Below are 20,716 nucleotides of genomic sequence, written 5' to 3' on the forward strand. Positions count from 1 at the left end.
CATTGCACACACACATGCTCATGCACACACATTCATGCACACATACTCATGCACACATACACACTGAATTTTTAGTCTTTCTAAGAGATAATACAGACAAGCTGGCTTTAACACTCTGCAAACATTGAAAACTACACAAAGAACAAAATACCATATCAAACCCTTTGACTAATCATTTCCAATTGTGTGATTAGAGTCGGAATAATGGAAGCCTGCACTACATCTCCTTTGAGTACATTTTAAAACAGAAGGTTATAAAAGATATTTAATAGTATCCCTTTATCACTGACCGCGCAAAGGCTGTGGAGAATAGAAGGATCTTGGGAGATAATTTGTAATAAAAAATTTAAAAATGTTTTCAAGTAAAATCAGCATGTCATATTAAGATGTTTTCTAAATAATATATATTTTGAAGGAGAAAATGTAATGAATATATGTAATTTAGAAGCGTTGTCTAAAGAGTTTACACAACAGAGACGACACAAATTCAAACCACATCCGTGAAATCACTTTTATTTTTATTTTTTTCCACATAGATGACTTCATGTCAACTACAAAAATCATGAAATGAAGAACTGATTGTGAAACTGCAAACTCAAAATCACTGGAGTGATAAACAGGTTTTCCCCCAGCTGACTTAAAAAAAATAACCAGGATACCATGAATTCATGTTTAAGTAGTAAACATGTCATATATTTAAAAATAATAAATATAGAATAGCAGTACAGAAACTAATAGCATAAACAGCATGAAGTATATTTTACTTTTAAGACAGATGAAATTTCTAGGCACAGCTTTAGGCATTAAAGAGGACACAGAGGCATAGGTTAGAGTGCACTGCTCTGTACAAAAATACAGTCTGAATAAATTACGTTGCTAGCCATACAATTAGACGTCACTTACCAGTCAGTTCATTGCATGTTTAATAATATACAGGTACATGCTAATCCATATATATCATTTATATTCAAACACATAAGTCTCTCTATATTTATGTCTTTAAAATTTACACGTTGAACTTACAAAAAGCTAAATAATTGTGCAAGAAATCGGAATAACTAGCCCTGCTGAGTATTTTATGCTATATGTGTGTGAGTATATATATGTGTGTATATCTATATCTATAGATGTAGATCTATATCCATAGATATCTATCTAACAATGGGTTTGTGGCTAAAAATTCTGCTTAAGAACACATCTAACAAACCTAAAGCTGCAAAGACATAATGTTAATGTAGGTGAAAATTTCACTTGTGTTTATTCTGATAGACAAAATTGTATTTTAGAAGAGAAGCAACAATTTTCATGTTGTACTGAGATTGTTAGTAATGAAATACTTCCAAATATTAGTGATGGTAGAAATCTAGTGTAGGGCTCTTTGCTGGGAAGGGAAAAAAGTCACATAAGAAATCTACTTTTCAGTAAACTGCAAATATGTGTGCTTCAACCTATAACATATTCTGTCACTTTGAGCTTGTCATATTGACAGAGAATGAAAACTTGATAAGACTCGAGATGTGATGATATTGGTTTAACAGTACACTGCATCCTCTACTAGGACCAAGAGAAGTGCCTCATTGGTGTCAGCACCAAAGTACTATTCTTTCATTATTCAGGAATAAAGAGATCTCAGAACAGAGAATGTTTAGTTGCTGAAATCCCTATCCAAATATCATATTTCTCATGCTGCTCTGACAATATGCAATTAACTGCAAGACACTCTGCCCCAGATTTTACTATTTCTCAAAAAATTGCTTCAAAAGACTCTATAATACTATCTTTCTGGAGAATTTCCACTCATAATTTCTAATGATTCTTTATAGAATCATATATTTTTATAAAGGTTTCTGTCTATGATGTATTTATTCGCTTTTGTCTATCATTGCTAAAGTAAGACTAAACCTGGTACTTCATATTCGTGATTTTATAGAAAATTCATGTGTGTTTTTTAGCATTTGGATAATAAAATAGGTTTTTTTTTTTTTTTTTGGCTGTTGTTTTTGGCAACCATTCTTAAGACAAGCTGAAAGAAGAACTGTGTTTTGGGAGGTAAAACAAATTATTAAATACTATCGATGTGGTCCTGCTCTTAACAGATTTTGCAATACAGTAACATATAGCTACTTTTAAAGTAATTTTTCTAATGCTTCTTTCTGCAAGAGGGCCAAAACCAGAACATACTGTTTTAGTGTCTTTGTTAACAAAAATAATTATTTATAACTTTTATATTAGAACTGTATATTTGATATAAAAATATGTTTATAATTAAGCTATCCAAATTTGTATATTAAACAGAATTAACACAAGTTTGCAGCATGAGATTAGTTGCAAACTTATTCCCTATTATTAATACTTCCTTCCATTGAACAGTCAGTAAGTAATTCCCTTAACATAAATCCATCCTAAGTGTGTGCACAAATCGGTTAGCCCATCAGTTAACTTCAGAGGACCAGGTGATAACCAGATGAATTCTACTCCTCTACTGAAACATTTAGATATTTATATAAATCTATCGCTATTCCTTTCTTAAAAAAAGAAGACATTTAAAATACTTGCAAAAAATAGCAGCCTTCTATTTTAATGAATTTTACACAAAATGATCATCCTAATTGCTACTCTCTTTTCAACTACAGTGCTTACAGAGAATCATTAATTTTCAGATTAACACCATTTCAATTTTTATTCTTAGGCAACTCTATTGACACTTTCCAGTGAAACAGTAAAGAACATAGAGCAAAAGCTTTAAGGTACCATACTTTTGTATGGTAAGTAAGTATGAATACCAATCTAAGCCTCTTAACAATGTGTACAAGGTTAGTGCTCAAACCACTTCACTAGAGTAAATATTAATTTTACGTGTGATAGGCAAATGTATGTGGAGGGTTAGGGAACAACTAATTACCATTTATACTAATGGTTCACCTTCTATAAAAACAGTGAAGCTTGTTACATACGCACACTTGTTTGCTGCAATGTTTGGCAAATGATTTAAAGGGTACAAAAGCAACTCATGCAGATTTCTTTCTGTTTGCCCCAGGAAAAACAGAGATCCTCAATTTTTCCCCAGTCTAGATAGGGCTGAGGCACCAATTTCTAACCACATAATGAGAAGCACGTCTCCAAGTCTTGACTCTCTTCCCAGGGAGACGCTGATTGCCAAAGCATAACCTCCCATTAAAAAGAGTGTTCCTGAAGGTGGAATGTGTATCATTAACCAGTTACATTCACAACTCCCATTAGATGCTGAAGGGCAGTTCATTTTTCAAGGGCTCACTCAAGCAAATAACCAACAGCCAATGTAGTCATTGGGTAGGATAAGCAGGCGGTAAGGGCTCTAACAGTGGAATCCTTGTCAGCGCAAAGGAACTTCTAAATGTTGCTTATGCCAACTGCTCCCCTGCAGGCAATAGGAGATTGAGGCAAATCTCATTCCAACTAGTTTCTCACAATGGTTGCTGTCATATAGACCCTTCATTTGTCAAGAAAAACGATATGAACATATTGGAAGTTTGCAGCATTTGCCTATGTCTAATCAGCTCTCTTAATTTGTGCAGATTTCTAAAATGGATGTAAAAGCTGGTTATGATGTTGACAGCCAAAAGGCAAAAAAGATTAAATCAACTGAGCAAACTGCTTGATGCTCCACAAGTGTTTTAGAAAATAGTAAGTTAGAAAAGATGCAGACGTAATCCTTTTGTTGGATGGTGGTGGTTGTTTTTACTTTGAGACTATTGGTTCTAGTAGTAGTCTTCATAGTTCTTAGGGTTCAGGCAATAAAGGATGGCACCCCCAAACGAAAATATAGTTGCACCCCAGGCCAGGCCATAACCCCAGTTGAACTCATGGTAAATTTTCAAGCTCACAGTTTCAATGAACTTGATTGGGTAAAGGACCAGGCTGCAAACCTGTAAAACAACTGAAAGAAAAGCAAATCAAAATTAGAAAATGTTATTTACAGCAAATAAAATAATATAAATATGTAACTATATATGTATGAGAGTAACTTTGTAATCAAATATACATAAAAGCCAAAAATTTTAAAGATGGCTTGTTCTAGATGGTATACTTTAAAATACTAATAATTTTTTTGTTTAAATACCTTTTCCCAATATATAAGAATTATCCTATTAATTAGTAAATCATTATTAGTATAGATAAAATAATTAGTGCAATATAATAATTTATATGAGCATACAAAGTAGTGATTTTCACCTTAAAAATATAATTATCATTATTATTATGGCAAGTAGTACTAGTTAAACTAAATTGTGCCACTAATAAACCGTGTAAGTAGCTCCTCAAGAATAGTGACCCCAGCCAGGTGCGGTGGCTCACGCCTGTAAATCCAGCACTTTGGGAGGCCCAGGCAGGTGGATCATGAGGTCAGGAGTTCGAGACCAGTCTGACCAACATGGTGAAACCCCGTATCTACTAAAAATACAAAAATTAGCCCAGTGTGGTGGTGTGCACCTGTAATCCCAGCTACTCAGGAGGCTAAGGCTGGAAAATCGCTTGAACCAGGGAGGGGGAGGTTGCAGTGAGCTGAGATCATGCCACTGCACTCCAGCCTGGGCGACAGAGCCAGACTCTGTCTCAAAAAAAAAAAAAAAAAAAAAAAAAAAGAATAGTGACCCCAATGCCAACTGAAACTCTTGTTATTTATTTATGCTATTAAGGAATTAGGAAATTCAAATTAATTTCTACTGATGCAACTGGTCATCCTGTGAGTGATAATGTGCTTTTGATGTTGTTGCTGCTTTGCAATACTAACTCAGCCCAATATGCCAGAAAGTCTCACCATGATGTCTTTGCTTACATTACTCTGATCCAAAGCTACTTTCATTATTTTCTTCTCATCCACTCTATGCCTCTTGTCTTTAAAAAGTGGCTTAAAAGTTATTAACAGATGATATTTTCATATCTGTTTTCCACCTACTTTCAAAAAAGAATTAAGTCGATAAAGGCAAGAGAGATAATGGTACAGGAAAACCTAGGCCAATTATGGCTACTGTAACAGAGGTCAAAACTTAGCTCTTAGTCCCTGGTTACATCCTACTTCTGTCAGGGCCAAAGGGGAAATATGATTAGTCATACCGAATAAAATAAACCAAAATAATCAGGAAGGGAATGTTTATTTTGTTTTTGTTTTGTTTTGTGTTGTTTCTACTATCTAAAATAAAATGAAATTTATGTTGTGGATATGCACAAGACATAATGTCTTCCACTTAAAATTCTTAACTTCCTATTAGATCAATTATTATGTAATTTTATTTTAATTAGTTTAACTACAATTAGTTAACTACAGCTTCATTCTCTACCATAGGACAGCTTCCACCCTCAAGAAATAGACAATCTTTTTCCCTAAAAAATACAGAGTACAGTTATATTTAACAGGGGTTGGCAAACTACCAAATCTGGTCTGCTTTTTGTTTTTGAAAAAGTTTTACTGGAACACAGCCACACTCATTCATTTACGTATTTTCTATGCAACAATGGCAGAGTTGAGAAGCTGCAAAAGAAACCACACAGCTCACAAAGCCAAAAGTATTTACTTTCTTGCCCTTAACAAAAAAAGTTTGCTAACCTCTGATATATGAAATAATTTTAGGGGGTAAAATAATTTTTGTTTAATTCATCTGAAAAGAACAAAAATGTGAATAATTAAAGAAAAGGAGGGAACAAACTGACATAGTAAAACTATATACATAAATAGTTTTGATATCGCTTATATGTTTTAAAAAAGAACACTAGGATGGATAGAGTGTTTGATTAAAATGGAATTTTATGTTTTAAAATGTACTCTCATCTATTTTTAGCCCATGTAAAAGATTATTACCAGTATGATGAAGATTCCTAGAAAGTCTACATAACAGTCATCTTTCTCTCCCATAAAACTGATGAAATACAGCAAATTCATGAGGAAATGATTCCTCAAAATTTCTTTCTATAAGGCTCTGGCTAGGTGTCAAAGGACCTACCTGGAACTAGATATAAAAACACCCAACATTTCTGCCGTGTAGCACAACACTGCTGAGTCAGCACTTTGCCTACCATTACTACTGAGAGTGGATACACAAGTAAGTTTGTATAAGAGGATACCCTACTGATATCCAAAATAGAAATCAGACCTTCTCAGAAAAGGTTTTGGTTGTTGTTAGGACTCAGCTGACGGCATATTGTATGACCCACACTTCATCTATTTCCAGTTAGTAAGTGCTAAAATGTGCATTAATTTTAAAAAAAGCCCAGTTGGCTCTGTGCCTTTGTGAGGAAAAGGGAGCTTTCATGTTTTAAATGTCTTAAAACTAACAAGAAGTCAATTACTATCAACCATAACTACAGAGAAGAAAATTCCAAAGTTGCCAAGTACATTTGAAAAAAAAAAGGCACTTCTCCTTAGGTTTCTATACTCTGTTCACTCATCAAATCTGTACTGATCCTACCAGGATATGACTGAAACAAGAATGTGGGTTAGGTATAGTAATTCATTTACTCATTCAATAAATGCATCCATTCAATAAATATCTGAATGTTTCTAAAGCGATACAGTTTAAGGCATTATTGCTATCAAAAGAGACAAAGCTGCTACTCTCATGGGTAGTCAGTCCATTAGTAAACAAATATAGAATATAATGTCACATATTGCTAAGAGACAAGAAATGCAAGAAAGCAGACAGAATACAGGGATGAGGGCTGCTCTTTTAGATCAATCGTGAGAGAAGGCTGCTCTGAGGAGGAGATATTGAGCACAGATCTGAATGAATTGGGGGTGCAGAACAACATAGTGGGGACTGAGCATTCCCACGTGAAAGGCATAGGCACTGCAAAACTCCCATCACAGGAGCATATCTGGTGCACTGGAACAGAAGTCAGAAGGCTGTGATTGCAGTACAGAGAGCAGGAAGGGAGAAGCATGAGATATGATGGAAGAAACAGCAGGGGCCCTTCGTGGTTCATGGACAGCCTGTGAACCATATCTGGGGTCTAGATTTTATTCTATGTGTGACAGGCAGCTGGTAGAAGAGTTTGAGCAGAGAAGTAATAACTAATCTGAATTACTCTAAAATGATTACACTGCTTCTTTTGTGAACTGACTAGTCCCTGGAGTGAGGTGTTTACCTACGCTGCTTTTAATATTCATTTCAATGTGTTTTATTTAGCAAATATTTGGCCTCCATGGTATAATATAATGATATAATTTCCCTCTAGTGGAAAAATGGAAATACAACTCCATTAGGCCCTACTGGCATACTCTCCCGAACAACTTTGTTAGACTTTTATTGTGTTGGAGCTCAATAAAAATTACTGTAAAACATTTCATGCCTCTGAATTATTCGACTCCCTTTGGAATCACAGAGAAAAATGAATGTAATAGCAAAACGGAGAAAAATATAATTCTGCATTTGTAAATAATTTTCTCCATGTAATAAAATTCACAGATGTAGGTAAAAATGCCTCCTTGCCTTTCATAGATGCTGTAGAGGGAAGAAAAAAAAAACATAAAGAGTTCAGAAGTCAGGAAAATGCCATTATACTATATTTCTATTTTACTACCAATCAATGAAACAAAATAGGCATTGGATATGGTATTCTCTATGCTCTTCCTCAAAGATAACATAGGTACAGTTCTGGAACATTTTAGAATCTTAAGAGATTTGGGGTTCATTTTATGCCCCCTGCACTTTTTTGAAAACAGGCAATGAAACTACTAACCATGAAATTGTGTGGATCAGAGGCATGACGGGAATGTAGACCTACTAATTCTTGTGTTTTATTCTAGTTTGAAGGGGATATTTTTCAGTGTTTTCAACATTAAAATATTCAAAGGATTGATATTGAAATATTCAATATTTTCTTCTAAGGAGGACATTTCACTATTTTGACAAACATATATTGGGTGCCTACTGTGTGCTAGATGAAGGGGATAAGATAGATAAGACATGGCCCTCGCCCTTTGATGATTCATACTCTGATGGTGGAGACAGGCACACAAGTAATTATAAATCAACGCATTCAACAGCAATAGTAGAGGCATGCATGTTTGTTTATAATATGTTCAACACACATTTACTGAGCTCAAACATTGTGCCAAGTACTGATTCAGCTTAGAGAAAGAAAGGAGGGCTTCAGAGGGACATCATTTGAATTGGTTCTTAAAGGATGGATGAAAGTTGGTCAGAAGAGGCAGAGGAAAGAAAAGACGTCTAGGAAGACGAAGCATATTCTATAGTGCTTACAGCTATTAAGAGAGTACGGCTAGAAGAATTCGCATGGGTAAAATGAAGGGCGCATGCACAAGGCTGTTTAGTTCATACTATAATACCATAGTGTTTCATAAAGTAATAAACTTTTGTTTCTCTAGGGAGACCATCTGCAAGGTTATTGTAATTGTATATGCGGTTGGTGTCCTATCCATATATTTTTATCTTCCCCACTTCAGTACATGCTAGCCTGACTTCCAATTGCCAGCACCTGTATTTCTTTGCCTGAGTTACCTCTGGCCACTAAAGCCTCTTCAGCTGCCTATGGGGCAGGCCAGGTCCAGAAAATTAACACGGCTCTCCCTTGATTATAACCGACATTTCTCAACCAATGACGCTCCAAATTTGGTGCATTAATACTCCAGCTCCGTAGTCCTCCGAATGAGATAATTCTCGAGGTGTGTGTTCTACACCGGTTTTTAAAGTTTCCCCAAGAAGATTAAGCTCCAGCTGCTTCGAGTGACAACTGGCTTGATAATGTAACCTTTTAATGGCTGCTTTCCCATCCCTGTCTCATTTTCCATACTCTTTATCATATCCCTTCTTCTACCTTACAAATAAAGTATATGCACTTGATTTCTCATCTCAGGGTTTGCTTCTGAAGAAATCAAAGGGACAAGTGACAAGACCAGATGTTTATTTCACAAGGAGACCTCATGTGTTGTATCCAAGACAGATTACATGGGGAAGAGATTAGAGAAGGACAGGCCCCTAGAAGGTCATTCAGTGTGTGGGGACCTGTAGGCAGTGATGACTAAGGTGTCATCAGTGGGAAAGAAAAGTCAGGGAATCTAAAGAAAGACTAAAAGAAAGAACTGAAAAACTAGATACTCAACAAGGCAAAATAAAGGAGTCACATAAACATCTTAAAACAGTCAGATATTGCCATAGAAAAACAAAATAAAGTAGGGGAAGACCAAATTTGGGGACTGAGACGTTCCATTTAGGGAAAAGTTGTGGCCTCGACTAAGGCAATAATGATGGTGTACGAAAAAAAGGTACAAAATTAGGAGATAATTTAAAGGCAAAGGTTGATAGGCCCTACCAGCCAGGTTGGTCCTTAAATATAAAATTGACATAAAAGAAACAATGATTTGGAGAATAAAAAGCATTTGCCAGTGGAAGGTTAATATGAAGGTATCCATTTCTTTTCTTTTTAAAATTTAATTTGTAACTACTAGTGGCAGCAGTATGAAATTAATTATTGGGAAGTGATACTGTAAATTGTTCTAGCCGAAGTGTAGTTTGATAATGGTACAGGGAAATTAACATGTAATCTAAATATCCTGAATAGAAGAACTCTCTTATAGTTTGAAATCTAAACTGGACACTGATTTTTCTACCAAAATCTAGACTTGAAATGGTTCCAGCTATCTCACTGTGACTTATAGGATGGTGATGAGGGCTGTAAGACACAAGCCTCCAATCAGAGATAGCTCAGAGATGGAAATCAGCTGCAGGACCCTGAAAAAAAAAATCACCTTTCTATAAAAACAATCCTTATAGGAGGCTTTCTGCAGATATAACATAAAGAATCATCCTTAATAACATAATAAATGGGGATTCTGTATGTAAAATCGAATTATAAAAGAGAATTTTCTGCAATTTGTATTAAAGGCCTTGGAAAGAAAGAAAACACTCATCCTATATTCCTGTGGGACATACAAATGACCTGCGGATAGTTCAAAACTAGACAATAAAAGAAGAGAACGTGGCAAGAGGCAGTCCCTCTAATTTCACCAAGTCTTTAGTGAGAACTGGATGCCAGTTATCAGAATCACATCATATATTACCTATCACTGTCAGTTACACAAAAAGAAATATGCTGTAGTCAACTGTACTGGAAATGTGCACAACTTTCATTATGTGCTATGGTGCAGTCATGCTGCATCGATCAGTTTGTGGTCTTTATGACATCTCAAGGTACTAAATGCCTTCAGGTGTTGCTCCCGAGAAACGGAGTAACTGGAGTTACAGGACGGACTCCAACTGCAGTGCACAGTTGGCAACTGAATTCAAAATCAAGGCTGATTCTGCACTGATTTTTCCAATATGTGATATGTACTGAAGTAAAGATAACTGGGGAATCCTCATTCGGGCTTTCAAGTCAGATAGGTATCCTGAATTTCAACCCTAGATGTACAACTTACTAGTTAAAATGACCTTGGGAAATTACTTAATTTTTCTGAACCTGTTTCTTCATTGATAATACGGAGAAAATAAATATCTAACTTTGAGATTGTTATATCAGAGACAGTGTATGTTAAGTGTCTAGCACGTGGCACATGACAGGTGCTTAATTAATCATTCTTATCAGCATTATTATTATAAAAATATCTAATTCTGAAGTCTAGATTTATAGGACTGGTGAGAAAGAGAGTTGTGGAGAAAAGGAGAGTGTTTTAGATGGGCTACAGCAATGGCTAGCTCTTAGCTATTCTAGCAACTATTCAAGAAGGTAATAAGCCCGCCCTAAATAAAAGACCTCAGAGAAAAAAAAAAGAAGACAAAATCTTTATAATCTGTTTGGCTATCTTTATGAGACTTAATTATCAGTTTTCAGTAAAAACCCTTAGAGTATATTTTATAACACCAAGACTGTCTACTTGTATAGTGTAAGTGCCCAACATATTTATTAAATAAATAAAAACATAAATATATGAAAAAACATCCTTTTGATAATTATTACTTTTTTGAGCTCTTTTGGTCTTACCTTTGTAGTCATGTGAAACTAGCTGCTTCCTAAGACCCCAAAAGAGAAATTGCTTAAAAAAACCCTTCATTACAGTTACTTATTTGTTTACATGCCTGTTTTACCCCACCAGATTATGAGCTACATGCCTTAGTCATTTTTATATCATTCATTCAAAAACTATTTATTGAGTGTATATGAGTACCAGGCATAGCACACGGTACTAAATCAAGTAAGTGCGAAGTCTCGGATAGAGATGTTTCCAAGCGGTAGTAGTAATGTGTCTGTTTTGATTTTATGTACTGCACATGTCTCGGCAGAAAAAGGTACTTTTATTATTATTTTGTCCTTGAGATAGAGTCTTACTCTGTTGCCAAGGCTGGAGTGTAATGGTGTGCTGTCGGCTCACTGCAGCCTCGAGCTCCCAGACTCAAGTGATTCTCCCATCTCAGCATCCCGAATAACTGGGACTAAGACTTCAAAATATTTTTTGAAATTGTGCTTTCTACTCTATTAGTGAGTATCTGTGGTGATACTGTGGCCAGTTTTATAGGTGTCTAACACTGTGTTTAGCCTGGAATAGGCACCTAAGAAATAGTTGCATAAATAAGTGAGGAAGTCAGTGGTTAATGAACCACTAGATTAAGATTCAGAAGCCTCCCAGGCCCAGGTCTGCCAGTAGCTACTATGCGATCTTGAGCAAGTCACTTAAAGATTTGAATTAGATGTACTTCTGGATTCCTTCAGCCCTTTGGTCCTTCATTTTTATGACACCCCCAATTCTGACCAGCCTTCATGGGTATAAGAAAATGAACACAAACAGTAGGGGGCAGCAGAACACTTCTGTTTTGTATTTTTAGCTCCAACTACCCTTTAAATCCTGAGAAATTTCATCTATTCCAATCTTGAAACAGCTTTTAAAAATCCATCTAACAGCCTAGATGGTTTTGTCAGTGTCTTCATTATTGATAGTCACAGAAGCTTACTTTGCAGTCTTCAAATCAGATATGACTGACAGGGCAAACTGAAGGCACCACAGAATATTGCAGTTTGAGCCAAAAAGAACAATATATTCAAAGGTATTTTTATAAATGAAAATTAAAGCTCACATCAAATCATGTATTGGGCTTTTAGTCTGCAAGCCCCTTTTCTAAACAGTCCCCTGTCTTTTCATTTCATTGGTTGATATTTTAATCCAAGCTGTGCTTCATAGAATGATGGTTGATAAATTAATTAACATACAATTGACTTCATATAATTGACTTGTCTAATGGTTGGAGTCATACATCACACATTTTCAGGATAACTATGTTTATTTTCAAAGAGATATACATCTTTAAGGGTAAACATTTTGGAATTTGTTTTCAGTTCCTTATCAGAAAAAATAATGCTGCCTTAAGATCACCAGGGGAGCAGTAAAAAAGGGGAAAAAACTGGATGTAAAAAAAGACTGTTAGTAAATACACCTGCTGCAATTCCTAAGGTAATAGCCCTGTCAGGCAGTATTATTTGTTCATGCTTTAGTCAGAGGTTTAGAAGCTGCCATTGTGCTCTGTGAAATGCTTAACACACTGAAAACTGATAATCTGATAAACCTTTAGCCAAGTTACCTTAAAAATATAGTAAATGCCTCTCAATTTTTATGTAATGCAGCAAACACATACCTCTTCTGCATAAGAAAGGAAGATGGTAGAAAGGTTCATGAAACTTTAATACTCATTTGAAAGTAATGAATCTGTTTACCTGCTGCAAAAAGCATGACCGCAACAGGTCTATAGAAACGCCTTCGAGATCCCACGCAGATAGAAATCAAACCCACCAGGAATGCAATGAGAATGATGGCAGCGCCGCCCAGGAGTAAAGCCAGAGTAGCAATCTGCCAATCTGGAAAGAAAAAAGAAATTGTTTTTGAGTAGTAAGTCCTCAAAGAATCAACAGAACTATGTTCAGCAGCCTTCACCTTGCAGTGGCTCAACAGATGTGATTTTACTGCATGCTAAGCATCCTTTGGGGTTTGAAATGTTTTGCAACAAAAATGAATAGGAAATGTCCTTATTCAGAAAAGTCTCCTATGCTAAGCTCAGCAGAGTTTTTAGACCAGGGGTTTGCTAGGATTTTCTTCCAAGGACTCTATTACGCATTCATGTTAAATCAAGTGTCCCCTCCATGACCTATTTTCAATATTATTATGATTTAAATTTTTATTGAGCAATAAAGTTCACAAATCTTAAGTATAGAAAGTAGAGAAGTTGATGAATTCTTATAGATATTTATACACCATCCAGATTAAAATACAGGGCATTTCTATCACCCAGATTTTTCTCTTGCGCTCCTTCCCAGTCAATAATGACCCTCCCACCTGGGCTACTGAGGACATCCGTCACCACAGATTGAGTTCTGCCTTTTCTTAAACTTCATATAAATGGTATGAACTATTTTGTGTCTGGCTTTTAAGTTTCTCATATTCATCCATGCTGTTGCATGTGACAGTAGTATATTCTTTTTTTTATTGCTATTTCTTGGAAAGCCTTCCTTAACCATATAAAAATCTCCAAAGTTTTTATTTGTCTCTCCTCCACTCCCTCTAAAACAACTCCCCATCAAATTAGCATCAGGAATATTGTTTGTTTTTTCCGCTTCTTTTTTATTTGATTCTAGTCTCACTGCTGTATTTACCATCACGGGTGTGGTTTCTGTGAACAGCAGGCCTCTGTTCACAGATACTTCCAAACAGTTTCTCACACTCTTAGTGACACATAAACCTTATTGAAATGCATTCATTTCTTATAAAACAAAAATGTAGAAATAGTATGATGAAAAACTGGCCCATTTTCCATTCATAAGAATGGTAAAATATTCTCTCAGAAGAGACAAAGTGAATCTATGAAAGTACTATACAGGTTGGGAAACATCATATAAAACGATACTATGGAGAGCAGCAGTTGTTTAAAAGCCCCAAGCGCCTCTTCTGGCCCTCAGTTTAATGTAAGTGCAGAAAATGCAAATGGATTTTAATCTATCATTAAATTGCAATGGATTCTATCCTAAGTCCAGAAGTCATGATATTTTGATGCTTCCCTCTGAAATTATCCCCCCAGAAAGCTTCCAAAATGCACTCTTTGTTACGGTAGGATAAACGATGAGCAGAGGAATTGCCAATACCCTAAGACTTTCTTTTATTTATATTTGTACATCCCTGCCTCAAGCATCCTCTTCCACATCTTCCCCTCCTACGAAATTGTGGAAGCTTCACAGGCTCTCAACTAGAACTTGCACTGCAATCAAGAAACAAACAAACAAGGGGAAATTGAACAAATCCAAACTTCTTAAAATATAAAGATGAGTCACAACAAAGTGGAGAGCATCTTCTTAATGCCATCGATTTGTAACAAAGCCATACAACTTCAAACAAAAGTAGATCTGGCTTTTAACTAGAAGTTAAAAGGCTAGCCATACTGGGCTTTTTTATTCCATAACAGCATGTAGCTTTGAATTAAAAAGCCAAAAAAAAAAATAGTCCTTACATTTGAACTCTCTAAATTTCTTGGGAAAAGTTTACACAAGTGCACAATTATATTGCACTTTGGCATGATGGAAATCCTTCTAAAAACAGGTGTGTAAATTGAAATTTCTGAATTAAAAAAATCAAAGTTTAATTATATAAAAGTGTACAATGAAAAAAATAAAATCCATCCATCCATCTATCCATCCATCCATCCATCCATGCAATTCCTGGAGAGTTTGATTAAGAAAGCCTATGCTCCATATGTTCTAGTTGGTCTATTACTCTTATAGAACGATTATTACTGTTAGCAACTTTCCCTAAATTATTTTACATAAGTAAAAACTTTAAAGCATTGGCTTCATTTAAATCAAAATGTAACTAAATATCTACCCATATAAAATATCTTAAAGTGAAAGTGCAATAGATTGCTTTTTCCTGATAAGCTCTTTCACATAGCTCAGTGTGAAAAAAAATGCCACACATTTGACTCTTCACTTTCAGCCATAATTCAAACAGGAATGAATTTTGATCACTTTTCTCTATTTTAAATATCCTCAAAAAAATAGCTAAAATACACGTTTTGCATTTTGTAAAGACAGACTAAGGTAGAAAATGATAAGCAAACTTTCCATATAAAGGGCCAGATGAGAAATATTTTTGGATTTATGATTTATGGTCTCTGTTGTACCCACTCACCTCTGCATGATAGTGTGAAAGCAGCAACAGACAATGTGTAAACAAGCTGGCTGTGCCCCAATAAAACTTATTTATTTATTTTTTTGAGACAGAGTCTCACTCTGTCATCCAGGCTGGAGTGCAGTGGCACGATCTCGGCTCACTGCAACCTCCGTCTCCCGGGTTCAAGTGATTCTCATGCCTCAGCCTCTCGAGTAGCAGGGATTACAGGCATGTGCCACCACGCCCAGTTAATTTTTGTATTTTTAGTAGAGACTGGGTTTCACCATGTTGGCCAGGCTGGTCTCAAACTCCTGACTTCAAGTGATCCACCCGCCTCGGCCTCCCAAAGTGCTGGGATTACAGGCGTGAGCCACTGCACCCAGCCCCAATAAAACTTAATCTACAAACACAGGTGGTGAGTTGGTTTGGACTCCATGGCTGAGCTGCTGTTTGCTAACCATTATACTTTATTTAGCATTTCAAATGTTGAACTTTTTTCTAGGTAAAGATCTTTTAAACTACAAAACACACAATGAAGTTAATTTAATAAATGAATAATACAGGAGTGCAAAGTGATGCTTAACCAATATAGCGAGAGAAAATTCCAAAAAATTCCTAATCGCATATTGCTACATTTCCTCAATATAGCAATTCTTCATTTCATTTGAAAAACCAGTAAAATGCTATAGTAGAAAGCACCAGGAGAATAAAAGTAAAAGGGACTAGAACCTAATTAGAAAAAGAACCTCCTATAGCATAGGAAATGCTTCTAAAAAGTAGATAAACATAATCAGTTCTGGATTTTCTTCTAAATGTCCTATGTTTATTTTCAGCACTGAGGTTGTGGCTAATGACAAAGTTACCCTAGATGTAAAGTCAACAAGGAGAATCATCAGCATTACCACTGTTGTGATATTTCTACCTTTCCTTTGGTCCACAACCAGAGATATGACTGCTCAAACAGAAAAGCTATTTTATTTTCCAAAAGAAACTAGAAATGGGCCATGACTGCCACTGTTCTGGCCAAAACCTGGGGCTTAGACTGGATTATTGAGACTATATCCCTGGCGAATGGTGCCAAGTTTTAGAATTGTTGTCATTATATCCATTTGGAATGATTCACTCAGGCCAGTTGCCCAGCACCAAAACTTTAAATTGCTGATCAGTTTAACCTCAATCAGGAAGCTGAAAAAGTGGTTCGATATGGCTATCATAGTCAAGGAGGTCTGAGGTGCATTTCAAGGTTCAGTGTGGGTACTTTGGAGCTGCAAACAGGGCCTGTGGCATCATATCTCTTTCAGTAAACAACTAGAATCCATTGTCCAAATAATAGTGCCAGCCTAAGAGGTGAACTAAAATCAAGGACTATGTAAATCAGCCAGTTACCATTTCCCTCTCTCTTACTGAACAAGACTAAGATACGGGGAGTAAAAAAAAGTGAAAAATATTTTATAGACACCTACTAATGGCCATTAAAATAATAGGCTGGGCTTTACATTGACACAGTTAGACAGATATTTACTTACCATCCGAAGTCCAATACTAGATTTAGCAAGAATATATACATAAGACTTGGACAATTTTATAGTAATATTATAAGAGACCAGAAAACTTGTTCTACCCTGACTTTTCCACCAAAAGATTTGCATGCCACAAATACCTGCTAACCTACACTCAGTGTTTGCAAACAAATTAAAATTTCATAAAATTCTCTGTTTCCAGCACCATTTCTTCAAAAAAGTCATGCATTTTAAGTTTTCACAATCAGTTAATTTCTATATCAATTTTAGTTGTCCAATTATAGCCTTCACAGTATTTAGTCAGATGAGTTGTTAAGAGTCTGTAAAGATTTATTACTCTGCATTAGTTTTCTACCTTTCTATAAATAATATACCAATACTATAGTGGAACAGTAAACACAAACCAGACCTGCAGAACATCAATGAACATGGTACTGTTTTACAAATTGCAGTGCTCTGCACAATTAAAATGGGCCATTGTTCAATGTCACGCCAGCTGATTGGAAACCTGAGTTTGGTTTCTGAGACCACAGAGAACAGGTGATAATCAGTTTTGAGGAAATAACATACATCCTTGGTTGATAAATTGGTGAGGGCTCGAATGGGATGGGAGGCATGTTTTGGATCTGAAAACCAAACCTGAAATCAGGCTGCCATGTTACGTGTCAGGTTCTCTCAAGAGAATTTTGGCAAAATTGACACAGTGACACACTGGGGGCATTCAAACTGCACCGAAAGAAGTGGAGGCTCAAGATAAGTGTATGCTTCTCTACTAGTGTTTTCTATAACGGGAAAAAAAAAAGTAAAAAGAAAAAAAAAACTCCAGGAAAATACATACACATAATGTTATATTCCCCTTGCAGTTACAAGATAAAAATCGGGCAGTCCCTATATTACACCATCAAGTTTAACATTAACATGCAACTCAGGAACTGATTTCAAGTCCTCTTTCAAGGTATTTTTATTAGCTGGCATCAGAGTTTCCAATGTCTATAAACGGTTTAGTATTCTGCAGAATTGTGCTGACTTATTTTAGCATTGTAACATATGAGACTGGCCTGAAATCGCCACTGCATTATGAAAATTCTATGGACCACATTATAACTGTCCAATTGGAGAATTATCATTCCCTTAGGGAATTCATGATCAAAAGTCACTTCCAATTTTCAGAAAAGACAAAATTTTAACAAGGATACATTTTCCATATTTTTGAGCCAAGGGCAATGCACAAAACCAGTTCCTAAAGCTTTCTGCCTCCACTCACCTCATTTAGAAACCTTTCACTTGTCAAACACTGGCTAACTTATTTACCTCTGTAGCTACTGGTTATATGCTGAGATTCATTCTACTATATGTAAATCCCTGAGCACATAATGGCTATTTCCTTTAGAAAATTAGATATAATTAAAAAGCAATGGAAAAACAAGTTTTTAACCTCATAAACAGAAGTCCTACTGTTTAGGTGGGTAGTATTTCCCTCAATGTATTCCGTTGTTTTTATGGATGATTCTCGCTTTTCTATCATTCTCATCACAAATTAAAACACTGATTTTTAAATCAAACTCACATTTGTCAGACTGGCACTTGTATTTTCATTTTTGAACCCCTCCAAAAGGAAATTATATTAACTAAAATGATATCTATAACTGCAATAAAATAATTCACCAGACAACTTAGAACAATGATTTTTTTACCTATCATCTTGAATTACAAGTTATATACAAATTCTTCCTAATTCACCCAAACAGACTGGATTATTTTCACTCATTTCCAGCAAACATTCAGCTTTTCTAAATACTTGTATTCATTTGTAGGACATATTTATAGCAAAACATTTAAATTACATTGTTGAGAACATAGTTAAGTTAGTATTGCCAATCCCATTCTATCATCAGGAACCGGAAATAGTACGATGGTTTAGTACTAAAGGAAAAAAGAAAGCTCAGATACAGAAGAATATTTCAAACTCACATTTCCTAAATTATCCATCTATTCACCAAAGACTATGTCTTTTTCCCAACTAGCTCACTTTGTCAGAAATTATGGCATTTAATTATTTTCACGAAATGTAACTAAAGAATTTATCTTAATATTAATGATACGCATTTCTGAGTTTGGATAGGAAGCCTGTATCCTCATACACAAAGAATGGAATGCTATTTTGTGTAGAACTATAAACTTAGCCTAACTACTTCTAAAGGTATCAAATGATCTACTTAACTTTTAAAAGTTAGTCTGCATGTGCTAATGAAGTGGAAAACTGAAACGTTACTGAGGCAGTTTAAATCTTGGTTTATTGGCTAAGTTGCATTCTGACCTAAATTTGTCAATACTGCATTAATTTTCCACCACTCTGTGATGTAGACACAAAGAAAGGCAGCCAAATGAATTCTGATTCTAATTTCAATAATTAAAATGACCACTTCTTTTATTAAAACTGGTATCAAAACTATAATTTCTCACTTGCAAAGAAATATTTCTTTGTATATGAGGATACTGCCTTTCTATCCAATTTAAGGCAAGTAATTATTTGTATTTTATAAAATTACAATATAAATACTATGTGTGTTGTGACAAACAAAGCAAAATAGATGTTTGCCAAAGCAACTATGTTAGATATCCATAGTAGTAATCAGGTTGGCAACAATTTGATTTCGAATACTACCCTTTAGGCCCGTTCACAGATGAAGACTGCCTCCAAAGTACAGTGCTAACCTGATTTTAAACTACAGACATAAATGACCCCAGGTAACCATCCAAACAGATGATACAATAACCTTAACGACCAAAATGCGTGTTAATTTTGCCAAATTTTGGAAAATCCCGGTTGTCCAAAATGCCAGATGGGTTACTAGTGTTTAACAATGACAATTTCATTCAAGATCTTGGAGTTGTTTTATGTTGATGTTAGAAAAAAAAACACACATACTTTTTATTTTCAACAAATAATGGAACATTTTAGCTGCTTCACAGAATTCTGTCTTAGATAATTCAGTGGAAATGTAACTAATAATCTAAACACAATAACATATGGTGTTTTTTCCTCAAATAAAACCACTTGAATACAGTATTTAGCAAAGAGCCTTGCTGTTAAGGCAAGTTCCAGTATTTGGACAAAAAGAAAGACACTATCACCCCTAATGACTGCTGTTTCTTACCATGCACCATCTTTGAAAGTTTTCATAAGCATTTGATGGTAACTAGTGTTACCTAACAAGTACTGGTATTTTTCAATAATAATTTCTAATCATGGTATTTCTACAAAGTTGTGATGACTTTGGTATTTTGAACATTGTTCTTCACTCTTTGAATAAAAACCTAATTAGGTTACAACTTGGAAAACTTGATTATTTTGAAAAGCACAAAGAAAATCTACTACTCCAGGATTAGGAGTGGGTGAAACTTCCTCTAAGCAACTAAAGTTACTGTAATGGGTTTAGGGGAGCTAAGAATAATCAAAGAGTAGAATGAAGAAAGCCAGACAGCCACCCACGATAGTATTAAGATACCCCTTTAGTAAATATGGAGGAATAAAATTGGCAAAGCTAGTACTCCCACCAGCTCCTTCTTAATGTCCCGCTGCAGAAGTAGAACCTTTGTTTCCTCCTTCACAGCACTTTGCACATTTATTTAATTATTAATAATTTGTTTAAAAGACACCATTTGTTTCACTCATCATTTTATTCTCACTACCTTCCACGATGCCTGGAACACAGACTAACTGGCTGACTTTGTATCAGAATAATGTCTACCCTCTGCTAGAAAACCAATGACTACGTTTCAATGAAGTTAACTCATCGAGTATATGTGAGAAGATGGGAAAATAGAGGGAAGCATTCGAATGTACCTCCCTTTAAGTTACCTAGAGGAGCTAAGAATAGATTCTAGGCTTCATTCACAGAGCATCATGACAGCATTCTGGTGAATATTTGGTTTAGGGACCTTAAACATGATGGCAATAAAATCTTCTTTGATGAAAATTTTAGTTCTTTTGTGTCTGTCCCTTTTTATGTACAGAGAATAAGTAATTCAGGGGTCTCGACTTCTATTTTTTTAACAT

At 35.4% G+C, this 20,716-nt stretch overlaps 1 protein-coding gene across 1 annotated transcript in view; it reads right to left on the bottom strand.

Annotated features, from left to right (window-relative positions):
* Positions 1 to 497: 497 nt before the first annotated feature.
* The window catches only part of TMEM47 (transmembrane protein 47), a 30,179-nt gene continuing 9,960 nt past the window's right edge, over positions 498 to 20,716 (bottom strand). The window contains exons 2-3 of the mRNA XM_003817711.6: positions 12,697 to 12,837; positions 498 to 3,916 (exon numbers count right to left, since the gene is read on the bottom strand). Of these exons, the coding sequence (XP_003817759.2) occupies positions 3,738 to 3,916; positions 12,697 to 12,837 (320 nt within the window). The 3' untranslated portion in view covers positions 498 to 3,737. The remainder of the gene's footprint in view (positions 3,917 to 12,696; positions 12,838 to 20,716) is intronic.

The sequence above is a fragment of the Pan paniscus genome, chromosome X (genome assembly GCF_029289425.2).
Source record: "Pan paniscus chromosome X, NHGRI_mPanPan1-v2.0_pri, whole genome shotgun sequence".
Classification (NCBI taxonomy): Eukaryota; Metazoa; Chordata; class Mammalia; order Primates; family Hominidae; genus Pan; species Pan paniscus.